Source organism: Callorhinchus milii, unplaced genomic scaffold, assembly GCF_018977255.1.
Source record: "Callorhinchus milii isolate IMCB2004 unplaced genomic scaffold, IMCB_Cmil_1.0 Scaffold16, whole genome shotgun sequence".
In the NCBI taxonomy this organism is placed as follows: domain Eukaryota; kingdom Metazoa; phylum Chordata; class Chondrichthyes; order Chimaeriformes; family Callorhinchidae; genus Callorhinchus; species Callorhinchus milii.
Genome location: NW_024704757.1, coordinates 9063109 through 9089372, shown reverse-complemented (window position 1 = coordinate 9089372; position 26264 = coordinate 9063109). Strand labels below are relative to the sequence as shown.

General features: G+C 41.9%; 1 protein-coding gene across 4 annotated transcripts in view; it reads left to right on the top strand.

Moving 5' to 3' along the window:
* cyth3a (cytohesin 3a) overlaps positions 1-26264 on the top strand; it is a 52834-nt gene that overhangs the window by 16251 nt on the left and 10319 nt on the right. Inside the window, exons 1-6 of one of the 4 annotated variants that reach the window (XM_007893580.2) lie at positions 10669-10686; positions 20779-20861; positions 21594-21658; positions 23325-23391; positions 25582-25700; positions 26081-26161. In XM_007893580.2, the coding sequence (XP_007891771.1) occupies positions 20847-20861; positions 21594-21658; positions 23325-23391; positions 25582-25700; positions 26081-26161 (347 nt within the window). In that variant the 5' untranslated portion in view covers positions 10669-10686; positions 20779-20846. Of the gene's footprint in view, positions 1-10668; positions 10687-15572; positions 15663-18184; positions 18234-20778; positions 20862-21593; positions 21659-23324; positions 23392-25581; positions 25701-26080; positions 26162-26264 lie in introns of those variants that run through there. The other 3 variants (XM_007893579.2, XM_007893577.2, XM_042340957.1) reach the window with 3 other exon arrangements.

Genomic DNA, 26264 nt, shown 5'->3' with positions numbered 1-26264 from the left:
TCTCCCCTTCCTCCCCTCTTCTCCCCCCCTCTCCCTCTCCCCTCTCCACCTCCCCCTCTCCCCCCCCCTCTCCTCCCCTCTCTTTCCCTCTCCCCCCCTCCCCTCTCCTCTCTTTTCTCCCCCTCCTCTCCCCCTCTCTCCCCTCCCCCCCCTCTCTCCCCCTCTCCCCCTCTCCCTCCCCCCCCTCTCTCCCTCCCTCTCCCCCCCCTCTTCCCCCTCTCCCTCCCCTCTCTCCCCCTCTCCCTCTCTTTCCCTCTCCCCCCCCACTCTCTCCCCCTCTCTTTCTCTTTCCCCCCCACTCTCTCCCCTCTTTCCCTCTCTCCCCCTATCCCCCCCTCCCCCCCCACCCTCTCTTTCCCTCTCCCCCCCACTCTTCCCCTCTCCCCCTCCCCCCCCCCCCCTCTCTCTCTCACTCCCCCCTTTTCCAAAGCCCTTAGTTTAGTGTTTTCGTTTCACAAACACGATTTACTTTTAAAAGATTAAGATGTTATAGTTGTAAAGTTTTGGAGACGATGGTACCTAAAAGGTTCGGTTCGCAGTTTCGAACTCTTATTCCTGTTGTTGTTATTATTGTTATTTGTGGCAATTGTTAGTTTCGTGGATTGAAACTGAACTCTAATTGAAACCAAAACGCCCTCAACAGGAATGAGTGGCTTTTCTGCTTCACATACACAGCGTAATCGACAGAGATTCCATAGTCGTCTGCTCAGTAATCCTAATAAATAGTTTGACATACTTTTCTTTTATCTGCAAAAGATTTTTTGCATTGAGTGATTTTTCTATTGGTGCCCCCAAGCTTTTTTTCTCTTCCCTCCCCCCCCCCCCCCCCCCCCACCCCACGAAAGTATTCCTCCAATTCCACGGGGACCGTAGAGCTCGGCAGCCCTACAGCTATTCCCTCGCTCGAGATGCAAGTAATTCCTCATCTGGGATCTTCAGTCGCATCGGCAAGCTATTCAACCGCAAACGGCGTTGCAGCTGAATCCGATCCTATATTCTCTTGATTTCTACACATTCACTTAAACTTGTAAAGAGACGTCTAGAAGACCTGAAAGCGCTATATCAAATGCACGGATTATTATTAATATTATTAATGTGTAGTGATCAGGAGCAGCACATTTTCTGTCTGAATTTTCTCCTCCTTTCCCTTGCCCAAGGCCACTGAGGCCAGCTGTGGAGCCCTTGCTCTGCTCCTGACCAGATCAGCTAACCCAAGTCAGACCAAGACTCTGACCTGTGACATTCTTGGTCTATGTGGCACCTTACACACTTAGCCAACAACAACAACAACAACAAAATTACATTTCACGTCGGGAGGGTATCCTAAGTTGCTGGGCAATCAGTGTTTTGGACCCGAGCTGGGGGTCGGGATTGGGGAGGGCAGGTGGGGATAGAGGGTGATCCAAGGCACGGTCTAAGAGGAGGGTCTTGAGATGGGTCTTGAAGGAGGCGAGGGAGGGGTGAGCCGAGAAACTGCGGGATGGAGTTCCAGAGGAAGGGGGCAGAGTGGTTGAAGGACCGGCCGCCAAATGGTGGGGCGGGCGAGGAGGGGGACGTGAAGCAGGCCGGAGCCCGCTGAGCGGAGGGAGCGGGAAGGTTGGTTTGGGGTTAGGAGGTTGTAGAGGTAGGGGGGAGGAAGGCTTTGAAGGTGGGGACTAGGATCTTCAACTGTATCTTCTGTGTGACGTGAAGCCAATGGAGTTGGGCAAGGATGGTGATGATAGGGCCATGGAGCCTGGTGCGGGAGAGGGCTGCAGAGTTCTGGATGAGGAGTTGGTGAGGCCGACAAGCAGGGAGTTTGCATAATCAATCCTGGATGTATGAGGGTTTCGTCAGCCTGCGGTGTGAGACAAAATGAGAGGTGGGGGAAAGAGCGGGTCATGGCACGGATGTGGGGTAGAAAGGGTAGTTGAGGGTCAAACAAGACACCAAGGTTCCGGAGGCCCAGTGGGAAAAAGAAAATGTCTGTTAAAATATTTTGGAAGCTGCAGTGTATGAGCTTGAACCAACTAACTTCGAACGTAAGCTGTATCCTGTTCCGCACATTGACTCTTGGAATCTGTCAACGCTGTTAATGATACAGGATAGATTTTTGCTTTGAGTGATTTTTTTTTATTTGCTGACTGCTCGCTTTCTGTTGAAGGGCAAGTTGCAAGCAATATCTGGGTTCATGTTGTTGACCTCTGGAATGATGTATTTTTGTGACATTTGAACCGTTCGTTGTATTCAATGAAACAAAGTAACGGTTTTCAAGGAAGTCTTTGAAATGTTAAAAATCTCGTCTCATGCTGTGTGGATAATCTGATTTCTTGTTCCGACGATCACAGATCATTTGGTTGGCATTACCCTGTTTTCCTGTGGAAACCAAAAAGTTGGGTTTCTCAACAACTCACTGCTGTGTGCTCACATCATTTGCTTCCGCAAATGTCTACGTTGATGGCCTTTCAGTACTCAGTTGCATCTCCTTTGGCTTTCCACATAGTTTCTTTCCAGCTGCATCCTACTCCAAGGATCCCGATCCTCTGTTATGCACCGTGCATGCTTGATGTGGACTTCCCAGTATTATACTGGGCACGGAGGGCTTTTACTTGGCCACTCTTTCCTCCCAGGCGAGATCAAATGCTCTCCTGCCACATGTTGCAACAACACTCAGCTCTTCAATCCCAGAGCAGATGCCGACCTCACATACGGACTTTTTTACATCCTATCATTTATTTTAAAAATGATCTCCACAATCTGTCCAAAATGTGTTTAGCTAAGAAACTGCATCTATCATGCCACTTACACCATTTTAACCCCCCCCCCCCCTTCCCCCAATTTCTCAATTGGGAAAATCCACGACTGTTTGTGGACACTGCAATTGGCTGCCGCATTTCGCCCACAAAATTCCCACTCAATACACTTTACAATATAGTCTGTGAAGCGCTTTGAGACATCTCAATGACATGCTAAGGCGCTATATGAAATGCATGTATTATTATTAATAGTAATAATCCTTGCATTTGATATAGCACCTTTTCACATCTTCTAGACATCCCAAAGCGCTCCACAGAATATACTGTACAGTGAATTGACTGTTTTGAGGGTGAACCACGACAGACAATTGCGCACAGCAGTATCCCAGTTGTGGATTAAGTGACTCAATTTTTTAAAGGGGATTATTACCCCCGGAAGAGTAATTCACCAATCGATTAACAACCGGGTTCCTACTTACTGCTAGGTAAACAGAGGCGTGTGGAGTAAGGAAACTTACCCAAAGTTTCGCCCTGCTGTAAATCTAACCCAGGTCCTTTCACTTGTGAAGCGATTGCTTTAACCACTGAGCTACTGGACTCCACAAGATTTAAAAAAAAGATTAGAAAGATGAAATAGCGAGAGAGAGAGAGAGAGAGAGAGGAAAGAAGATGCCAGTCACTGGAAGGTGTTGACTGCCAGGTGCAGTGCTTTCATATCCTGTTCAGAATTTTACTCTGTCTCGCCTTATTTCTCCTGTATCTCAACTTTGTTTTCCTACTAATTTGCTGTATACATTACATGTCAGTGCAAACAAAAATAACTCATTACCATTTTTATTCATATCTACATTTTTTTCGCCCCTCAGATCGGTTTACTCTGTTTGCTTTCATCATAGGCTTTTTGCTTCCTGCTATTAAAAACGATTCTTTGCACATGTTAACCGTTGCTCTTATTTCCAACTTTGCGTATGGCTGTAAAATGTACCCTGGATTTTGCTGTTGGCGTCACAGAGAACATTCTTGGGAGATGAAGCTTTCCTCATTTCCTCTACAGTCCTGAAACCATTCTTGCAGCAAGAAACAAATTAGCTTCACATTGCAAGGGAGGCTACCTGAACTGTGATGCTCAGTGTGTGAAAAACATTTAAAGGCAGTTAGACCAGGATCAGAGGGAGCATGGAAGAAGTGATGTCCTGACCAACCATCCCAAAAATAGAATTGGTCACACATTTTATGGTCGTTTGTGCTCAAATTGGCTTCTGCGATCGCCTTCAAATGCACAGGAGCAAATCATGTCCTTGCTTTCGACATGCAGTTCTTCCCTGGGTATACAAAGACTGACTAAGTTGAAGTTTTGAAATGGGGCTTGAACCCATAAACTTCGGACTCAAAGTGGGAGTGCTACCGACCGAGCCACAGAACTATACCCCAGAATATACCTGCGTCTACAAGATGAGGAGGAGAGGGGGAAGAATCCTGTATTGGAGTAAAACAACTGATACATTACAGTAATCCTAGTAAAGGTGGGAGCACTGCTTGTGTTTATATGATGATGTCGATTTGTATAGTTGCTTCTGATTAATAATAACAATCCTTGCATTTGATGTAGCGCCTTATCATACCTGAGACGTCTCATAATGCTTCACGGAATATACTGTAAAGTGAATTGACTGTATAATTTTGTGGGCGAAACGCGGCAGCCAAGTGCGTGCAGCCTTATGACTATAAGGGGTCACTAGGAAGGGTGGTTGAGGCCAGGTACTGGGCTCTATTTTAAGAAACGTCTTGATGCTGCAGTGTTAGGATGAGATTAAATGCGTTGAAAGACCTTCTTAGTCAGAACAACACCACCAAGTTACATTTGTATAGCGCCTTTCAAGTCGAGAGGACGTCCCCAGCTGTTGCACAGTCAGGGATTTGGACTCAAGCAGTGGATTGGGATATAGTCTTGATTATAGTCCTGCAGTGGAATCTCTTCATGGAGGTGATACATGAAATGTTTATTATATAAACACATGCTTGAGGAGCATTAAAAATAAGTTAGGATCAGGAGGGGAGGAGCGCTGGGACCCCTTCTGTGTTCTTATGATTCCATACCAACTGCTTATGGGAAGTTCAAAGGCAGACAGCTTGGAAATAATAAATTGGTCTATCAACCTATTTGTATATAGATGTACAGTAGAACCCAGTTGTAATGCAATACAGCAGCTGGGATCACTGAGCATTTTAGTAACCTTGAAATTCTTAAAACAAAATCAGGCTTTTGGTTTGCTATTCCAGAGGAATTGAGTTGAATAATGTAACTAGTGTTGGTCCTGAGGTTAAATCGGTTCCCTCAGTGAAAGAATCTATGGTATTTTAGTTTTGTAGACTTGGCAGGCATCTAAAGCTTAAGAAAACACTTGAAAGGAATACATTTATTTTGATCGTGTCTGTCTGCACAAAGTGAATGTGTGTACTGTTTTGGCAATCTAACTGCAAGGGAATGAGTGTGTTTTTGAGAGATTTCTTAGATTGAGAAATGATTGGGCTCGATATGAATTTGAGCGGGAGGGGCAATCTGGAGGCTCGAAACGCAAATCATTAACAAGGAAAAAGCTTGGAGATAGAATACAAATAATAATAATCCTTGTATCTGATTATAGTCCTGCAGTAGAATCTCATCATGGAGGTGATTCAATGTGAACACAACAACAACAACTTGCACTTATATAGCGCCCTCCACGCAGGGTAGCATCCCAGAGCGCTTGAACACACGTGTTAGGAGCATTAAAAATAAGTTAGTCTTGTGTTGGTCGAAAAACATTTCAAGATCTCAGGATCTGTTTGGATGACATATAGAAGCTACTCTGGCTTCAGAGGCAGTGCAGAGGAGAGCAATAAGACTGATCTTCTACAGCACCTCCAACAATAAGTAGTGCTTTGGAGTGTCACCCTAGGCTGTGAACTCAAAATCCTGGCTTTAAAATGTAAGCCCTCCCAAGAAGTAGTTACTGTAGCATGTTTCACTATCTGCACAATCTTCAGTTTCAACTCCCTTCGTGTCCTTTAGGGATTTAATTTCCTCTCTGATGACACTCCTATGTTAAGGAATTAGAAGAATGTTTTGCTGTTTTGTGACTGCATTTCAGTCCCTTGGCACCTCTAATCTCTGCAGTGCATAATCTGATTAAAACCAAAGCATGTACAAGGTTCTTATAGCAGTTCTGAGAGTGTTCTGTTAGGTTATCATTGAGTAGGGAGGAGGGCTAAGGTTCCTAGTCTAGTAGGATCTGACGGTCAATGGAAGGTCATACCACACAAACAAACATAAGTTATCAGGATGTGGAACTCTCAGTGGTTTAGAGAGTCCTAAACATGGTGATGGCTGACCAAAACAAAATTGCAACTGGTTAACGGTAAAAATAATAGCAAATTCAGTTTACCAAATTTGAAGAGAATGGATTGTACGGGAAATATAGCTAAGTACGAGAAACCATTTAATTGAAGGTGAATTTTGGGATCCACTGTTACAAAGAGTTGTAAATGATGTGGTTACCAAATGAAAAGTAGAATGGCCAGACTTGCATCCAAGTTGTTGAACAAGCTGTTCAAGGCCATTTATAAGATGTTGTAAAAATGTTTTAAGCACTTATTCTGAGTGGGAGTAGATCCTATGTTACACAACTACAATTCAGAATGACTTCAACATTGAAGAGAAGAATTGGCGAGAAAGATAAGCAGTTGAAAATTGTAATCCCACTTGTCATTGGGAAGCCGAGTGCTCTCATTTCTGTGTGTGAGAGGGAAGCGGAGGGTGGCTATGGAAACCTATTCGAGCCAGGGATGAATAATGAAGCCCCCACAGGGATCAGCACTCTGGGATTTCTGTTTTTCCTTATGTTTGTCGTAATTCACAGAGAGGTTGTTAGGGTCACTGATTTTTTTTAAAAAAAAGATTTATTTGTGGGCTTTTCTGAAGGATGAAATTGTTTTTGCCCTGGTTATCCTGGGCATGCACTTAATGCAATTACAATGACCTGCTGTCAGACATCTGCTACCGTGCAACAGTCCTTAAGAGTAGCCATTTGGAATTTTTCCCTTCCTCCCCCTCCCTCCTTTCATGATGTTCCCTGTGGGAAAATATCTAACATCTGTTTGGTACTTTTCCACAGTGACCGTAACTATAGGAAACGGGCACGGAGATTGAATTTGAGACACAGAGAATTAGGAGCAGAAATCCATGTGGCCCCATCTTGTAGCATTGTACGTTGTTGCAATGAGCTAGCATCTTAGAATAACAATAATGCTTGCATTTGATATAGCGTCTTATCACGTCTTCGAGACGTCTCAAAGTGCCTCGCAGAATGTATTGTAAAGTAAATTGCCTCTGGTTATACCAACTAGAATGCTTGCATTGATCTAGGGATGTTCTTAGAACATGTAACTTTACATTCTCAGTATAAAATGCTGGTTAGCTACTCTACATGTCCTCTTGGTTTCAAAACGTAATGCAGCACTAAAGCATTGCAGACCAACATCGTTGGTTTCTATTGAGTTGGCTGATCTAAGCCAAAGAGCTGTTGAGCGTTACAATTGGTCTTAGTCCACCTTCGGCAAAGAATAATTATGTAATGGATTTTGGCTCCTGATTTTAGTCCAATGACACCTATTAGAAAGTGCATGCGTTTAGATGTCTGATAAGAACAGGATTGGCTTGCTGACACGCTACCATGGATGAGTTATCAAACATTTGGTGTTTTTTGTGGAGACATAACTCAACCACATCCTGATGATTTAGCGTCAACTGCAAAGCACCTTTTAGAAAATGTTCATCAATTATTGCACGCTCCCGCTAGTTAAACCAGTCTCTGCCTCTATCCAACCCAAATCCCAGGCGTCTTTGGAAATGTGGGCATAGATGGGGATAGATTTATATTGAAAATATTTATCCATGTAGATAAAGTCACTACCTTAATTTCTTAATGATACCATTTCAGTTGTAATTGTGTTGTGGTTTTTTAATCCTCCAAGCCATAGACCATGGGTTCCCAGACTGGGCTCTGCAGACCCCTATGGTGCCGCAAGATGGTTTAAGGAGGGGGAGGGGGAGGGGAGGGTCGTGGAACTGGATGACACACCAGAAAAGTGCAAAGGCAAAGACTGGAATGAAAAGCAGTGAGGCGGACAAACAGCTGGGGTATGGAAGCCCACAAGCGGATGAGAAACATGTGCATATCACCATAGCATGAAGTTCACTAACTCAGCAAAAGTGCAAGATCAAACAGAGCAACAACTTGTCGTAGAAGGCATTTTGATTTTCCAGATGTCTGTCATGTACCTGAGGTCACCAACTAAATTTCCCAATATTGGATGACAGGCTGAAAAGCAGTTATGCAAACGTTTCATTGCCTGGGTCATTAATGTAAATAACCCCAAATAGTTGACAAGTTACAACTAGGAACTATATTTCAGGATAGCCTGTTGTAGCATTCTCAAGGATTCCTCCGCAGCACAGTTGACTTTCTATGGATTTATTGAGTGACGTTCCTCAGTCAGGATGCTGTCATTTCTTGAGCCCCAAGAGTTTGGGAACCACTGCTGTAGACCATCCATTGCTCAAAATTTAAACTAACTCGTCATTAGGGATGTTGTATTGATGTCTTTCTATTTGGTAATTGGGTTAATACAAAATTAAGCTTTCCTTTATACATTTAACTCAGAGACATAGAAAGGACCACATTTGTCAATAAATACAGAAATGTATCATGAAGTTTCTACAAACGAGACTGGAGCAGTACTTGGCACAGTTACAAAAGCCTTTCAAGTCAAACTGACATTCAAGCAGTCAGCGAAAAATTCTTTTATTGTTTCTTGATGGTGTCTTTTGACAGTTTTAGATACATTGCATTTTGTGAGCAAACAGACTGCAGAGTACACAGATTATAATAATAATAATAATAATGCTTGCATTTGATATAGCGCCTTATCACGCCTTTGAGATGTCTCAAAGCACTTCGCAGAATATAATGCAATTTTATAGACTAATTTATAGACACAAAATATTTTTTTCGATTCGGCCACAAAATACGCAGTCAATTCCCTTTACAGTATATTCTGCGAAACACTCGACGATGTGATAAGGCACCATATCAAAATGCAAGGATGATTATTATAAAAAGGTAGCCAGATGGAAGTATTTAGATTTAGTGTCGCGAATGCTGTGGGTGTGGAAGAACTGGGAAGTGTGGCGGGGGAAGAGGAGGAAATGGCAGAAATGTGCTTGGTGTAGTACAGCAGGTCACTGAGAAATTACTGCTGTGCTGATTTGGTGAAGGAAAGGGTGGGGTGGGAATAAGTTACATAATGGATCACAGGATGTTGATCCAACTGAAGCAGCAGGAAGTAGGTGGTCCTAATTACACAATTGCACCAAATACGGTGCAAGCTGTAGGCTGATGTCAAGTTTCCTTTGGAAGACCGTTTAAATCGGAATGGGAGCGCACATACACCAGAACTGGAGGTTTTCAATAGGATCACAATCTGTATGACATTGTTGCAATCAGACGCTGGACTTTTCCCACTGATTGTTATAAGCTGAAATGCAACGGAAACCCACTGAAACAAGTATGCTCTAGTGCATTAAATCACTGTTCCAAGTGGTTTGTGTAATGGATAAAATGACGATGCATGTGTTGTTTATGCAATCTTCCTATTTCATTCCAACAGCCTTAGGTCATTTATTAAGTCGGATGACTCTGCTGTACTGCGTTGTACTGGAAAAGACACCTACTTGCTTGTATTTGGAGTAAATATTGGAAAAGGGCCAATGGTGTGGAAATAATGATGAATGTTTTGATGATGTGCCATGCTTTCTCTCCCCCCCCCCCCCCCCCCTCCCATGCTAATGTTATCCTTTATTTGGCACTGTGAACTTTGAACTTGTCCAAATTTGCAGAAGTTCTCCCATTTTCTTGGACTTTTCCTGCAGATTAACCTCATCTCCCAGGGTTTACCCGGTGAATAGAGGGTGTAATGGAGGTCATTGATTTTTCCTTCAGACGTTCTCGTATTTGGAATTGAGACCGTTCAGTTCGCAAATCGGAGCAAAGGCTCGAGGGAGGACATAAGGAGGGACAGAGAGTCTCTGGACTGCCTGACATGTTGTAGGTCTGAGATATCTGCTGAACGACTCTACAGTGCACTGGGGAGCTATTGGGCTATGCTCTCAACTCGGAAAGCTTCTGAAGTGGTTTTGTAAAGATTTTTTTTATTGCATCTGATTTGTGTTGCTGATTCCCATCCCACTTTATGATGACTGAGCATTTTCTCTCTTGGCTAATGGGTTGCACACCCTCACAATAGAATTTGAGTTCATTGACCTTTTTACAGCTGGTTTAAGGAACAGAGAGTGCTGACCCGATTCAGATAACAAGCTACGAGGAGTAAATGGAGGACCCAACAACATGAGAAACCGGAATGAACCCCAAGAAGACATGACCGTTGAGGCGAATTGTGTAGTGATTGTAACCACATGAGTCTAATCATTCGGACAGAATCATAATTCCAGCGAAACTATGCTCCACAGTTAATGCCGCCCACACTTGCTGTTCAGGCAGGGATTTCCGCAAGAATGGGGAAGATGTTAATCGTTATTTCTTTATAATTTTTCCATGAGCCCAGGCAGTGAATGTTACCAGGCTTTTCCTCCCTGGGGGATATTGTAGTTGCGTCTGATTCTGACACTCTCCAGCAGTAGTTCCTGGGATGTGATTAGGGGAGCAGGAATTCCGCCCCCTCCACATTTTTTAAAAAAAAAATCTGCCGCTCCTAGAAACGAAGAGAAACAAACTGTAGCAAAGCTTATCACTTTGCCACAGTTCAGACTTCATGGATCAAATATATGGAGTCCTGCGGCGCTGCACAGCTTAGTATTGCACCATGAGTTACAATGAAAGTGCTTGATGATCAGGTGAGCATTAGCACCACTGGGACCAAAAAAAGGATTGCAAGTATCTTTTTGGATGGTGCAGGGAAAGAAGCATTATTTGCCACAGTGATTGCTGACCACTTACGATCAATGTTGAATGGTGAAAGGGCAATTGAGAGGTCAAAGATCCATTTTGCCGACTGTTTTGCCACCTGAATGACTAACACTTCATTCTTTGTCCTAGTACTAAAAATTAATGCGAGGCTAAAGAGGGCAGATGTATCGACAGCTGGTAAATTACTGACTTTGTTGTCTGTTTTAGCTTGGGTGCATCAACCATTTTTTAAAAAAAAATCATTGGATGTAATAACCAGACATGTAAATAGCATTTGCTTTTAAGGATTTTAACTCACATATGAATGAACCAGGGTTGCCACAGTTTTGATAAGAGATCTGTAAGCGGGGCCTTTTTAAAAAAAAAGAGATTCTAGGTTTTTGGGACCATATAATGGCAAACATAAGTGGGTAAAACCTCTGATCTGCATCAGCAGCTGTATTTAAATGGCTTGGGTACATGATCCAACTGCAGATTGAGGTCTTGCCAGATATGAAGGGTTTTGTGTGCATTTAGTAATTGAACTTGGGAGCTGATGCTGAGACTTTAATCTGCATTGGGGGTAATATAATAAAAGTAATCCTTGCATTTGATATTGCGCATTTGATATTGCACATCGTTGAGACGTTTCAAAACGCTTCACAGAACGTATTGTAAAGTGGATCGACTGTGTACTTTGTGGACGAAAGCACTGATATGAGGACAGTTCAGAATGCCAACACACAAGGACACTGTGAGGAAGAAGTTGATCTTCAAGTGCAGCAGGGTGCGATTACACTTAACAACAAGATTCCATAATAATAATCCTTGCATTTGATATAGCGCTTTTCACGTCGGGAGGACGTCCCAAAGCGCTTCACAGAACACACTGTAAAGTGAATTGACTGTATATGTGTGGGCGAACGCGGCAGCCAATTGCGCACAGCAATGTCCCACAAACAGTCGTAGATTGAAAATGACCAATTTATTATTGTTTTTGTTTTTTGGAGGGATTATTATTAGGAGTGTGGAGTAAGGAAACTTGCCCAAGGTTTCGCCCTCTGCCTGGAATTGAACTCAGGTCTCTCACTTGCAAAGCGAGTGCTCTAACCACTGAGCTACAGGACTCCATAACGGGAGTGAACGATGAGATAAAAAGATATCAGTCAGACAAAAAGGACCTTTGTGTTTGACCTTGTTGAAACTGAAGCATCAGTAGTGTATATATATATATGAATGTTCACAGTAAGCATGTACACCTAAAAACAAACTAGGGCCATTTTCTATTTGAGTCCGAGCTTCATTTCCTGAAAACACTCAAAGCACCATTGATAAGCTTGACCACTCTTGCTCCAAGTGACGGTTTGCTGGTTTCTTGAAAAGAACATTTAGTTTAGAAGTTAGAACTGCCTATATTTTGCCCACAAAATATACAGTCAATTCACTTTACAGTGTATTCTGTGAAGCACTTTGAGACGTCTCAATGACATGATAAGGCGCTATATCAAATGCAAGGATTATTATTATTACACTGGAAAATTGTTGACCAGGTATTTTACTTCAAACTAAAGTATCTGCGAGTTAAAAGATCCAGATGTCATCAGACCAAATGCATCGTATGTAGCACTCACTCTAGGTTTACAAATTCCAACCCCCAGCTCTCCTTCGATGGTAGGCGTGGTGGAGCATCAACTACAAATCAGAAGTGTTTCAGAGTATTGGGCAGCAAAAACTGTACAACAGCACATCGTCTTCATACCAAGACCCAAAAAGGAAAACAAAACCTGATTGCACAGGCAACCTGACCCTGTGCTTAAGAAAAACTAAGCTTTTAAAAAAAATACAAGCTGGAAGTTTATCAAAATGCTGTCTTGAGAAAGTACTCTTCCCTGTTGACCGTTTCTCTCCCAAACTACCAAACATTGCTTGCTTCTGCAGGAGGCAACAAAGACCCTGATGCTGATGAGTACTGCTTTATGTCTCAGTTACTGAGAATCATAGTGGGTAAAGGAGCATTGTGCAGGGACAGGAAAAACAGGCTGGAGGAAATTGCAAAGTTAAGATTTCTTTGCTGGAGGGGTTTTGAAGTTCAAGATGAGGAACAAAGTTGAGCTGTTGGGGTGCTACCATTGACACAATGGCTTTTAGTGCCATGGGACATCCTCGCAACATGAAACTAAGTTGTTGTTCAGTCATTTTGATGTGATGAAGTGCAAGTTTTCTTCCCATTTTGATGCGGGCAAAAGAGATAGTTTTAACTGCTGCACTCCCCCATCTTGCCTGGGTTTTCACTCCAGCCCTGTAAGGTGCTTTAAGATGTTATCATCATGTGAAATTTGCTGTTAGAAGCGTGGGGTTCATTTTGAAGCAACACGTGCTCATTTTGTTTGCTGCAGAATAAAAGGCAAAGGATTCTCACCATCTGTAAGTGAAATGAGCTCGATTTGAGCAGAGTGAACGTCTCTCATCTGACTGGGTCAGAAACTGTCTGGGTTTAGACAAAAGGAAAAAAATGACAAAAGGTGAAAGAGTGAGGGAATTGCAATGAAGTTGTACAGATCGACATCTGTGTTTCTTCAAACACTTGACAACTCTCAAGAGCTCCATCTGGTGTACTAGTCAGACTTCTGTCTGAACAAACTCAGCAATAGCTACAGTAATCCACTAACTTCTGCTGCAATGGATTAGTAATAATAATAATCCTCAGATTTGATATAGTGCCTTATCACGTTGTTGAGACGTCTCAAAGGGGCTTTACAGAATACGCTGTGAAGTGGATAGACTGTATATTTTTTGGGGCAAAACGCAGCAGAATATCTGCTATCTTGTCTGTCCTGTTAAACTGGAGAAATGTTTTGCTGGTATTTGAGTATAGTACAATTTTTCAACTTAATAGCACCCTTCCCCGCGGCTTAATTATAGATAAAACCACTGCTCAGTGTGAAACTGGGCTGCACAGATTCCAAAAGAACTATGCGCTGAGCCAACTGATCTCAGCTGGGACAGCAGAGGGAGAGGGGGAGTTCGACAAGTGTTTTTCGGAGGTTGAGATTTCCCCATTGTCGAAGCTGTCCAGTAACCCCTAACTTGCAAATTGTGTGTCGGGCTGCCATAGAAACAGCTCCAGTGAAAGAAGTAGACTGGGCTATTACTAGGATATCGCACACAGACTTTTGTTTGGAAAAAATATCCTGGAATTAATAGTTTTCAATTTTTTTTGTTGGCATTCTCAAGCGGTAACATTCGCTCGCATGCTGTTTAATGGTTTCCTGTGTAACCATGGGAAGATTGAAAGACTCATTTATTTCCTGCTTTGGGGGCTTCTTTTCTTTCCCCACTTTCTTTTCTCTGTACCGCCCCCCCCTCTCCCACTCCCCCCCTCCCACTCCCCATTAATTGTATGCAGCATCTCTGTGTGATATTCTTTTGTCTTACTTCCCTTTCAGTCAAGCAGTTAGTTGTATTGATGGGGTTGATGTGCAGTCAGCTTGTGCAGTTACATTGCTCTACTTGTTAGGAATTAACTGAAGAGTTTGACTTGGAAACATTCCAGAAAAAATAAACTCTTTTTTGTGTTTGTGTGGGTGTGTATATATATATATATGTGTATACATATATAGATCAGCATTCTTTAGAAAGCTTGTTCTGTACAGAACAGTTGCCTAAGATGTAACAAACCTGTTTGATCTTATGATCCTGGTGGTTTTAAATAAACTTTTTGTTCACATCCAGAGACACCGGCTCTCGAGCCCTTGTGGATTGGGCCGTGAAAGAAAATGAGCCAAATCGAAACCTCTAAATATTTTCAAAATTCTTTCTCCTTTTTCACTTTTCCCAGGGACTGGCTCCTCTCTCGGATAGGAGGCTAAAGGCATTGGTAGTCTGGTACCGTGGCTCATATGAGAGCCTAGACTGGGAGTGGTGGTTGGCAATTAATTCTGGGAGGAGGCGGGGAAGAGAAGTCACAACTATCCTTGTTCCCGCAGGAATGCTTCCAAGTGGGTGTTACAAGGAACACCATCGGGAGTTTGAACCCTGGCTGATTTCCCTCCTGACCCCCTTCTTCTTTTTCTAGTCCAGGGGTACTGAGGCTTATTGCATACTCCTACTGCTGCCAACTTAATCAGCACACACCAGGATACAAACCTGCAGCCTTCTCTCTGAGCAGTTCAGTGCTCCCTGGATGGTGCCTTTAATCACTGACTTCTGAACTAAATCATTTAATGAGGCAAACATTCCAGAGGCACTTGTATTCTCTCATGTCTGGAGGAGGTTGTTTCAGCAATATTGATTGGTGTTGTGACTTGCCAATGGGCGTTGTTCAGCCGCAAGGGAATAAGGATTCTTATTCATCAGTTCCACTTACTGTGCCTGTGGTACATACAGTCGGTTTCACTGTACTGTACTTTACTTTGCTTTAGCTCATTGTTTCACAAGGACCACAGGACTGGGGAGCACTGTCCTTCTTCCTATAATCTATAGAAACTCTTAAGATCATAAGTTTAAGAATAACCTACTTCTGGGATTAATCTTCTCTTCTCTCCTACTTTTTGCAGTGTTAGCGGTGGCAGCCAGCACTTTGTGGGTAAGGGCCAATGAAAAATAAAAACTTGAGAAGCATGTTCATTTGTTTTTTTTAAAAGAAAACTTGGGAGGCAAAGAATATCTTCATCGGCAAGAAGGATGTTGCTTGTTTATCAGAAACAAAGCACCTTGATATATATATATATATATATATATATAACTGTAACTGAGGAAATTGGGAGTAACTTCAAAAGAGCAGATATTTACTCAGTAATGAATATGAAGATGTAAGGATGGGGATTACCACGTCTGCTTGTTTGAAGCCAAATGGAATTGTACTTGACGGTTATGAAAGACCCTTTGGAATAATGGAGACGGAGGCTTCTTGGCAAGTCGCAATGTGAGCATTCGCATGTTTCCTGTTTGCTTGCATTATGCTTCAACTTTGCTGGCTGAGGCAAATGCTGAGCACCAAAGATATCCTAGGGGACTGAGAATGATTTGACAATGGATTTATTTCTATTTGGTGGTGGTGGTGGGGGGGGGCTTGTAAAGGTAGAGATATTAGAGTGCCACAATCATTTTATTCTCCCTTTAAATGTATTCTCCTTTCCCCGTTCCCACAGTTTACCTTGCTTGTTTATAAGAAACAAAGCACCTTTTATGTAACCATCATTCTGAGGAAATTCGGAGTAACAGTACAATTACATAAGTACGAATAAGGTGAAATAAGAATGGGAAATTCAGTTGGGCAGCTGTACGACTTAGATGATTATATGATTTATATAGATCAGATTCATGTGAGTTGTACTGTTTAATTGCTTAATACCTTGGTTACTAGAGATGCAACTGTAAGACAGGTGCTCAACTCAAACATTCAGATGAAAATCAGGTTGTTTTACTGTAACAATGTTCACCAGAACACTTTGATATACAGTAAACCTCACATAAATCATATCGGTTGGGACCATACATTTAATATGATTTATGAAAGTATGAGAAAGACAAAACTTATAATTGAACGGGAAATTCAACAGGACTTGGGCAGCTGTACGACTTAGGTGATTATACGATTTATACACATCAATTGTCCTGTAGCTCAGTGGTTAAAGCACTCGCTTTGCAAACGAGAGACCTGGGTGCGATTCCCATCAGGGTGAAACCTTGGGCAAGTTTCCTTACTCCACATTTCTGATAATAATCCCTCAATTGGGCAGCTGAAAGAAAAAAAAAAAATTGGTCACTTCAATCCACAACTGTTTGTGTTTGTTGTGCACAATTGACTGCTGCGTTTCACCCACAAATATACAGTCAATTCACTTTACAGTCTATTCTGTGAAGCGCTTTGAGATGTCTAGAAGACGTGAAAGGCGCTATATCAAATGCAAGGATTATTATTATTATCTATCACTCCCCTACTGGAAACCGCACTCTGCTATATCATGTACATTAATCTGAGAGTGCCACTGAAGACTCGCATCCAAAACATTAACCCATTTCTCTTTCTGATGCTCATTGACTTCCTGTGCATTTTCCAGCATTGTCTTTTTTTACATGTCGTAGCTACAGTCTGTATGAAGTGGGCGTTAGCTGAAGCATAATATTATTCTTAGAAGGATACATCAATGTTATAGCGGGTCCTCAAGAGTTCCTGCCCTCAAAGTTTTTAGCACTGATATACTGTACCAGTGACCTGGGAAGAAGTGGATTTTCACCCTATGCTTTCTTGACATTTCACACGACTCCCAGAAACAGCATGAAATAAAACCTTTCTTGGGGGCATTGGCTACCTTTCCAAATTGGTGATTTTTTTAAAATGACTGTATAACTTTGTGGATTAGATTGAGTCATGCCATTAGTATTACGTAGGTAGCGTAAATGTACTGCAGATGTGACTGTTACAACTGAGAGCTGTTCTATAAATAAGCCATCGCATGATTTAGCTCATATTTATTCCATTAACAAACAAAAACATTTGGGAAGCAAATTGATTATCAAACACAGCTAGCGTTTGATGTTCTGTTTTTTTTTGTCTAATATACTGACTGCAGAGTTGCCATGATTTTGTTCCAACGATTGTACCTTACGGTTCTATTGTACTCGAGCAAACAAATTTGAAATAAGGTTATGCAATATTTAGTTCGATTTTGCAAGACAAAAACTGGGCAATGAAAAGTGTAAGGCATTGATAGGTTGGCTGTGTCTCATTTGGGCTTGGGAGCTGCACCTTTCCTAATCTAGTTCTCTGCCTAGTGGTCTATCTGTTGTTAATAGCACCTGCCACCAAACACGTGCAAATTAGAATTGAACTCCAGAACTTTATCCTAAATAGGCATAACAACTTAAATGAAAAATACATGCATGTCATCACAAGTAATTCTGAATATTGTCCTTGTTTTTCTCAATACGTTCACAGTTCATTTGCTCGTATATTCACATACATGTTATTAAACATCCTGAAATCTCTGAAAGCTGTTACCAAATGGACTGCAACTCTGTAGTCAGTATATTGGGTAATAAAAGGAATATCAAAGGTTGGATTTATTGGAGACTAGATTCACTTACCAAATTCTAATAGTGTTTTCAAGGAATAAGTTCTTTGAACTTCCTGGGGTTTCCTTGACTAAAAAGGAAACTTGTCTCAGATTCTTGGACCAGTGGAACCCAACGAAACTCACCAAAATTCACTTGTTGACAATTGGTGATTGATGTTTGGATGAAATGAATCCTTCTGAAGATCAGCAGAGAGCCACATAGCCTTGCGTGCACTAGAAAAGTGAGAATTCTGAAGCTTGGAGATGACGGCATTAAGAGCGTAAATGTTATTGGTTAATTGTTTTGTTTTGAGGTTTCCCACAGCTGAAAGCATTCCGCGCTGGAACACAAGTGCTATATAGTTTTGATGTTTGCCTTCCTGCTTCTATGCCGTGTCTCCATATCCTGTCTCACAGAATGGCCAATGTGCTTCCAGGTATTGTGCCTTCCAATTGGGATCTGCAGCTCTCTTCCCTCCTCAAAATAAAGACCTGTTACTACTTGATGCTGCGTTCTGACACTATGGCCAAGATCTCGCGTGTTGCCACTTGGAGTTTGCTCCCCTCTCCTGCCTTGCAACTTGGTAATCAGTACGAATTAGGAGTACGACAGCAGCAGCGATAGGAATCCTTACATGATACACGGCGTGTCTAAAGGCACGGTTTACTTACCTTGCATATGTATCATTTAGAAAATGGATGATTTTTGAAATTGGATGATGGATGATGCCCAAGGTTTCACCCTGCTGAGACTCCACCCTGTGGAGTCCTGTAGCTCAGTGGTTAGAGCACTCGCTTTGCAAGTGAGAGACCTGAGTTCAATTCCAGGCAGAGGGCGAAACCTTGGGCAAGTTTCGTTACTCCACACGCCTAATAATAATCCCTCCAAAAAACCAAAAACAATAATTAAATTGGTCATTTTCAATCTACGACTGTTTGTGGGACATTGCTGTGCGCAATTGGCTGCCGTGTTCGCCCACAAATATACAGTCAATTCACTTTACAGTGTGTTCTGTGAAGCGCTTTGGGACGTCCTCCTGACGTGAAAAGCGCTATATCAAATGCAAGGATTATTATTATTATTATTATTATAATCGAACCCAGGTCTCTCGCTTGCAAAGAGAGTGCTCTAACCACTGACTCTACATTTGTATTGAAATCATTGGGAGCCTGTGATCCAATGAATTGATAGAGGGTAATGGCCCGATTGGTGGATGGACCATTAGGTTACAGGAGGTTGCAGGTCCCTGTAAGTCTGTTTAAATTTACAGTATTGATCACTATTTCACTAATAATCCATGATCTGGTAAACTCTTACGGTAATGCAGTCTGCTAATTCAGAAAAGGTAAAATGCAGTTCAGGGATTCGGAAGGACAATAAGCCTTGAATCCCGTCAAACCATTATCTATTGCGTTGAATCTTTGGGTGACTTGAATTTCCTTTTGCAATAATTTGCGTCGACTGATTAATCCCTAAAAGTACAGCTATTAGAGAGAGAGAATGCAGACGAGCAAAGCCTGTCCATAATTTTTTTTGTTTTGTCTCATTTCCTGACAGTAAATGAGGAATGGTTTATTGCGATAACTGCTTCACATCCTGTATGTGCTGTAGCCTGCAATTAATCTTTGTATTGTAAACCTCAAGCTGCTTTGGAAAGATCTGTAATGGTTGAACATGGAGTAGGCTTCCTACCCAGTGTTTCAGACTACATCGGGTATATTTGGACTTCTTTCTCCCTCTGAACCAACTGGTAGTGTGTGGGGTGTCGGCATTTATCTTACTTTTGTTCAACCTGCATGTTTGCTTCGCCTCTGGTAAGTAAGTAGTGTGCAGAGGAGGGCATCTGTGAGCCCAATATCAAACTAATAATAATAATTATCCTTGCATTTGATATAGCGTTTTATTAAGTCGCTGAGCCATCTCAAAGCGCTTCACAGACTATATTGTAAAGTGAATTGACTGTGTATTTTGTGGGCGAAACGCGGCAGCCAATTGTGCACAGCAGTGTCCCACAAACAGTCTGGATTGAGTGACCAAATTTTTTGAAAATTTCTTTGCTGTACGTTCTCGGTTCTGTAACACAAGGGAAGGGTCTGCTCTATAGACACGGGTTTGTAAGGTACATGATTCTCGGTTGTGAGGCAATCAGGTGTTGGAAAGTGAATGGCTGCAGCACAGACTGTAACGTCTTGCACTCTACTGAATGGTGGGAAAGCAGCAAGTCCAACCACCAATACAATGTATTCACACATACAGGCGAACGATTTCCGATAACGGCAGCCATGCTCTTTCACGTGGAAGAAATGTTTTGGAAGATTGGACTGACCAGGACCTGTTGATAGTGTTAACAAGGCTCGTTTTGACTTGCTTGTGTTTCGATCAGGTTTATCTTGTTCTGCGCTATTCTCTGGAACACGTATAAAGCAAGGAAGTTTTTATGTGACTATTTGGAAACAACTGTGTGAATTTCAGGCTGAGTATAATCAGCCTGGCTCAGTGGTAGCACTTTGGGTCAGAAGGTTGTGGGTTCAAGCCATACGCCGGGACATGGAATCAGTGGAGGTGCCGTCCTTCAGATGAGATGTTAATCCGAGGCCCTGTGTGCCTGTTCAGGTGTACATTAAAGATCCCCTATTCACAAAGAGAAAGGAGTTACTCCCAATGTTCTGGGCACCAACCCCCCCACCCCCAATAAAATTGGTCACTCACTTCATCGCTTTTTATGGGACATTGCTGTGTACAAATTGGCTGCCATGATCACTCATAAATACAGTCACTCCGCTTTCACAGTAAATCCTATGAAGCGCTTTGGGATGTCCTTCCCACGTGAAAGGTGCTACACCAAATGCAAGGGTTATTACTACATCAGGGATTTATCGGATATCTTTTTAATATAAAATGAACTGCCATTTTTTATATGCAACTGAAACAGCAAATCAGGAAATTGAAGAAATCAAATGTTTCTCTTATTCCCATCACAGTGCCGGCTGACCTCTGCTTTGAAGAACGAGAAGAGCTGGACAATATTAGGAGAAGGAAAAAGGAACTAATGGCTGACATTGAGGTGATTTGGGTAACTTGGTTTATAAGTCTGGTAAATCAGGATTATTGTCTTGTGCGGTTATATATGAATTGCATTAAACTCATTAATAACGAGCAGTAATTCTGTAAATGCAAGTTATTATGTGATTTGCCAAATCTAGCCAAATGTCATCTTTCTCTACACTTTCTGTCCCATAAACATATGATAGAGGAGCATGGAGTATATCAATAGCATGCATGTCACTAATGCTCTGGCTACAATATTAAGACTGGCTTTATCTCCTGTGATCTACATCGATTGCCTTTTCAGTGCTGGCACTAACTCATTGCCACGGATGTGCCATTCTGTTTTGGATGAGAGGCTGATGCCATCACGTTGTGAAGAGGCAGCCAATAGATATCTTTTAGTTTGGGCCCCTAGCCATCTGGGTTATTATTGTGTCCCAATCGCTGTAGCTTTCTCTTTCCCTGGAAAATCTTAAATGGAGAGAATAAGTTTCAGTCCCTCAGGGTGCAAAACCTCGTGGAGGGGATTTATTTTGTGTTATAGTCTGCCTCCAGCTGCTTGCCATACGAGGAACTGTTAAGCTTTACTGAATCTTCTTTACGTTTGGTAAGCGACTTCCTCTGCAAGATTCTGTTTGAGGGCTGACTTGCAAGGAAGAAAAGTGCTGCCTTAAGGCAAGCCATCTCTCGCATCTGCTGCTCAGCGTGTGTCGCAGGCTAAAGTTGAAATGCCTTGTTTGCCTTGCAGAGGTTGAAAGATGAGATAGCTGAAGTCATGAGTGAGATCGAGACCTTGACTTGCACCGAGGAAAGGTATGTCTGGCTGCCACTCTTCAAGTTTTGGTCATTTGTGTCACCGTAGCTCTGAACAATTATCTGTGTTGGGCGTGAATTTATTTTGGAAGCTTTGGAACTCTGTCCCCCAATCCCTGAGCCTTGCCGCTCCTTCCCTTCTTTTAGATCACGGCTTCCTCTTCGACCGTGCTTGCGATCACCTCCTCCCTCCACCTGGCTCTGCACCAGGTTCCGTCACTGTTAAGCGCTCCGAGACATTGCACTTGGTGAAGGGCGCTATGTAAATGCAATTTTTTTTGTTATTATTAAGGGTAACCCAAGGAACTGCGCTTGTGTACGTCCTGTAGAAATATTGAATAAAAACAGTTATTTTTCATTTGGACAATGTGTTTGCAAAGCAAATGTGCATTTGCTGAAGGGGCAAATTTAGCAAGGGCCAAAATTGCTCAAACCTATTAAAATTCAAACATCATGTCTTTTGGAATGCATTTGAGCTAACTTCCCACACCCCCCCATTGTGCTGCACAACATTGAAATACAGTTTTCTCCAAAAGAACTTGTTTTTTTCTCTTCTCTTTCTCAACCCCCGCCTTCCCTGTGTTAGTAATTTATATAAATGTAATTTATTGCTTTTGATCATGCCAATCCGGGGATTTATTCCCGTAATAAGCACTGAAGCTTGAAGTGCTCATTATGTTTCACATCCAAACTGCTTTAAACCCAACGCCCCTGCACCAGTGTGTGGGAGGGCAGGAGGGAGGAGGGTAGATTGGAGCAAAAAAAAAAATTTTTTTCAGGGGTGTTGAGCACCAAATTACACAATTTGGTCACAAAATTCATCCGGTGCTTAAAGCTGTGCTTTCAGCCATCCTGTGATTGAGCTTTCAAATCAACTGTGCCATCTTCTATATATAAATGCGAGTTGTTGTTGTTGTTGTTTGCGTAACCTCCTGACTTGGTTGCAATTGTGGGATTTCGACATAGGGCGTCCTCTATGGTAAAGGTGCTTCAGAATTGCCAGGGTTGCAACCATTAGTCCTGATGGATTTTCAGGACGAATGGCCAGTGTAGTGTAGCACCAGAGATCCAGTGCCCTCTGTGGAAACATCAGTCAGTGCTTCAATCTTAACGTCCAGACATCAATACTCGGGAAGTCAACACTGGCCATTGGGGCAGCGCTGAAACCTACTCTTTGTGTTTAACAAGAATCCAGTACCAGACTCAGAACTTCGAGTGATCACACATCACAGAATTTGTTTAGAGGAGCAATGGCCCTTCGACCCATCTGATCTCAATATTCGAGAATACTGACCCTACCATCCTCCCTTCACAGCATCAAGGATGCTTTTTAGATGATTTCTGGCCTCATCCATCCTTCCTGGTGACCTGCTCCAGTTGCTAATTACCCTCTGGCTGAAGGAAAAAGAACAGTTTGGCATCAGTGGGTGGAATGATCAGTATGTGAGAGGGGCAAACAGTGCAGATCGGTGGAGGAGGATTCCTTACTGCAGTATTAACATGTACAAAGAATGAAACATTATTTGTAACTAATCTAGCCAGAATAATGTTCCTGGCTTATGGTTAATTGAATGAACTGGATCATGTGACCCATTTAGTCAAACAGTAAATGGCTGAGGATGACATTTTTTGTCTGTTACATTATCAAATTATTTTCCTTTTACAGTAAATCAAGTCAGCGGAATAAACAAATGGCAATGGGAAGAAAGAAATTTAACATGGACCCTAAAAAGGTAATGTTTTTTGCTTAGCCTGTCAATTTGTACTAATGAATTTTGCAACCTCTGTCTTGCTGCACAGATATTGTACATGGTTACAGTGCAGAAACAGGCCATTGGTCCATCATGCCTGTGTTAGTCTAATCTCTCCTTTAAAATCTGTCAAGCATCTATCTCATTTATTTTTAATAGAATCTAAAGTCTCTGCTTCCACAGTGTTTGGCAGAGAAGCCCATAATTTAGTGTAAACACTTTTCTGGCCTCCCCTTTAAATTCTATTTGCAATGGGTTAAAATCTGTGGACACTTGTTTTTTTCAGAGTTGAATGAACGTTTTGTTTCCGATTGCTCATCTCCACAAATCCACATCAGGATGACATAACTCAGCACATTGGATACTTTATTATGTTGATATTATTGCTACTGTGAAGTCTCATCGTCCCTTAAACAAGATTAATTGTGTATTTAATAATAATGATCCTTGCCTTTGATATAGAGCCTTTCATGTCAGGAGGACGTCTCTAAAGTGCTTTACAGGTTTTAGTGTAAAGTGTAGTGACTGTGTATTTGTAGGTCAACTGGTGGATTTAGATTATTTTCCTGTTAAGATCCAAATTAATTTTCAGTGCCTCCAATGTACCACCATCGCAACAAAGCTGCCGATTCCCTCATTGTGAATCAATCAATCCCTCATCTGGTTTAGAAATGTGATCTAGTTTGACATGTCACTGCCAGCTTTTCCCCCCGAAGCCTGATATTCTGCAGTTATTTTTATTGGCATAAATTTAAATGTTGGTGTTAACTGGGCCACTTACTGCTAGAAATGTGTCAGTTAAGTATGACATAGCTTATACTCCATTCATAAAAGGGCCATTTATTCAGTCAACTTCAATGAGGTTCTATCTGAGTGCAATGAGGATTTTTAAAAAAATTAAATGATTGATAAGTTCAAGGTGTACAATTAAATGTATTTTGATTAACGCACCTTAAAAGGTGGTGAATCTTAGTACTAAAGTATTTTTTTCCTGCTTCCATTAAATCAGTAAAGTTGGCTGGTTATTTAACTTTCACACTAATCATTCAGTCCTCTGGCACCTTGCCCATCTTAACATTGGATGGTTGACTATGAAGGTGGGAGAGGGGTGGATTGGATAGAAGAAAGAAGTCAACCGGTCCTGATCCTGTCCTCGCTCAGTGTCCACGTACTGGCAATGGGATGATTAGATAGTGATCAAACTTGATATTCCTCACCCCAGCCTCTGCTTCCCACCTGGTTGAGGTCTATACTGAATTAAGTTTACCTTGGCCAATTTCTTGCCATTAGTCCTACAGGGGATCCTTAACTTGGTGTGTGAGCTACCATTTGTAAAGAGGAGAGTTTCTCATTTAAATGCCATGCAGTGCTATTCTATTCACTTGAACCATGGAAGGGAGATTGAAGCAGTAAAGTTACATGTAAAACAGTTAAACCTCAGACTTGGAATGAGAACTCAACATAGAAAGAAGCCCATTGTGTCTGTGCTATCTCTATAAAAAACTGTTTTGTCTGTATTTGTTCCTTTTCCCCATACTGTTCCATATAATAATAATCCTTGCATTTGATACAGCGCTTTTCACGTCTTCTCGAAGCGCTTCACAGGATAGACTGTAAAGTGAATTGACTGTATATTTATGGCCGAAATATTTTTCTTTTCAAACAGTTGTCTAATTCCCTTTAAGTAGATTTATGGATCCTGGTAGGGCATTTCACATCTGGCGTCAAAATGTATGTCTATAAATGCACTGGGGCCCATGGTACAACTGAAGTGTTTCAGGGTTAACAGCAATGTAGAGTTCCATGGCTAAATAGTTTGCTAGCACACTCTGCTCTGGGTGAATAGCGAGTAAGAGCATGACAAACAACTTATGTATTACCAGGTTTTGTTGGAATAGAGTAAATGTAAACAATCTCTGGTCTTCATGTCACCTCTCCTGCCTGCTGCCTATGTGGCTCATGTGGTATATTGCACGTGGTTTGTTAATGAGCAAGCTTGATTTTTTNCTCTCTCATTCCATCCCTTGTATTCGGAGAAATCCTGGTACTTATGCTATTGTACCCCAGAATGACTCCACGTCGGACAAGATGACGAGGGGAAATGCAGACACGTCCAGATGCATTGGCCGTTTGCACATCAGGATTATTGTGTAACTCTTTCTTTGGTTGCAGGGTATACAGTTTCTAATAGAAAATGACCTGCTTCAAAACACACCTGAAGACATAGCCCAGTTCCTTTACAAAGGGGAAGGGCTGAATAAAACAGTCATTGGCGATTACCTTGGTGAAAGGTGAGCATTGTTCATATTTACAAGGACTTATGCTATAATTGATCTGAAGAAAAAAACTTGTATTTTTTTTAAAGCTTTTATCACATCAAAATTGCTCAAAGTTTTTCAAGTGTAGAGACTTTTTTTAAAAAAGTTGAACATGACAGCTAATTTGTGCCAAGAAGATCTCACAAATGGCCATGAAGTAACTGAACAATTTGTCTGTTGGCAAGGAACTTCCTTCTCTTTCCAACGTGTTGTGGGATACTTTAATGTCCGCCAATAGTCAGGTGGGACCTTGGATCAGTTTCTCACTCAAAAGAAACTAAAGGATTGTTTTGTCTGAAACTAAAGGATGTTTGTTTGGACGCTATATTTTCTTTCCTCTCTTTTTGTTGCAGAGATGAATTTAACCTTAAGGTTCTTCAAGCGTTTGTGGAGCTTCATGAATTTGCTGATCTTAATCTTGTGCAAGCTCTCAGGTTAGTGACTCTCCTCCTGAAGTGTAGAAATCCCTACGAAAAAACCCTCGAGTGTATCAGGTGTGCTTTTGGGCTGAAGGGTTACGGGATGAAATCTAAAATT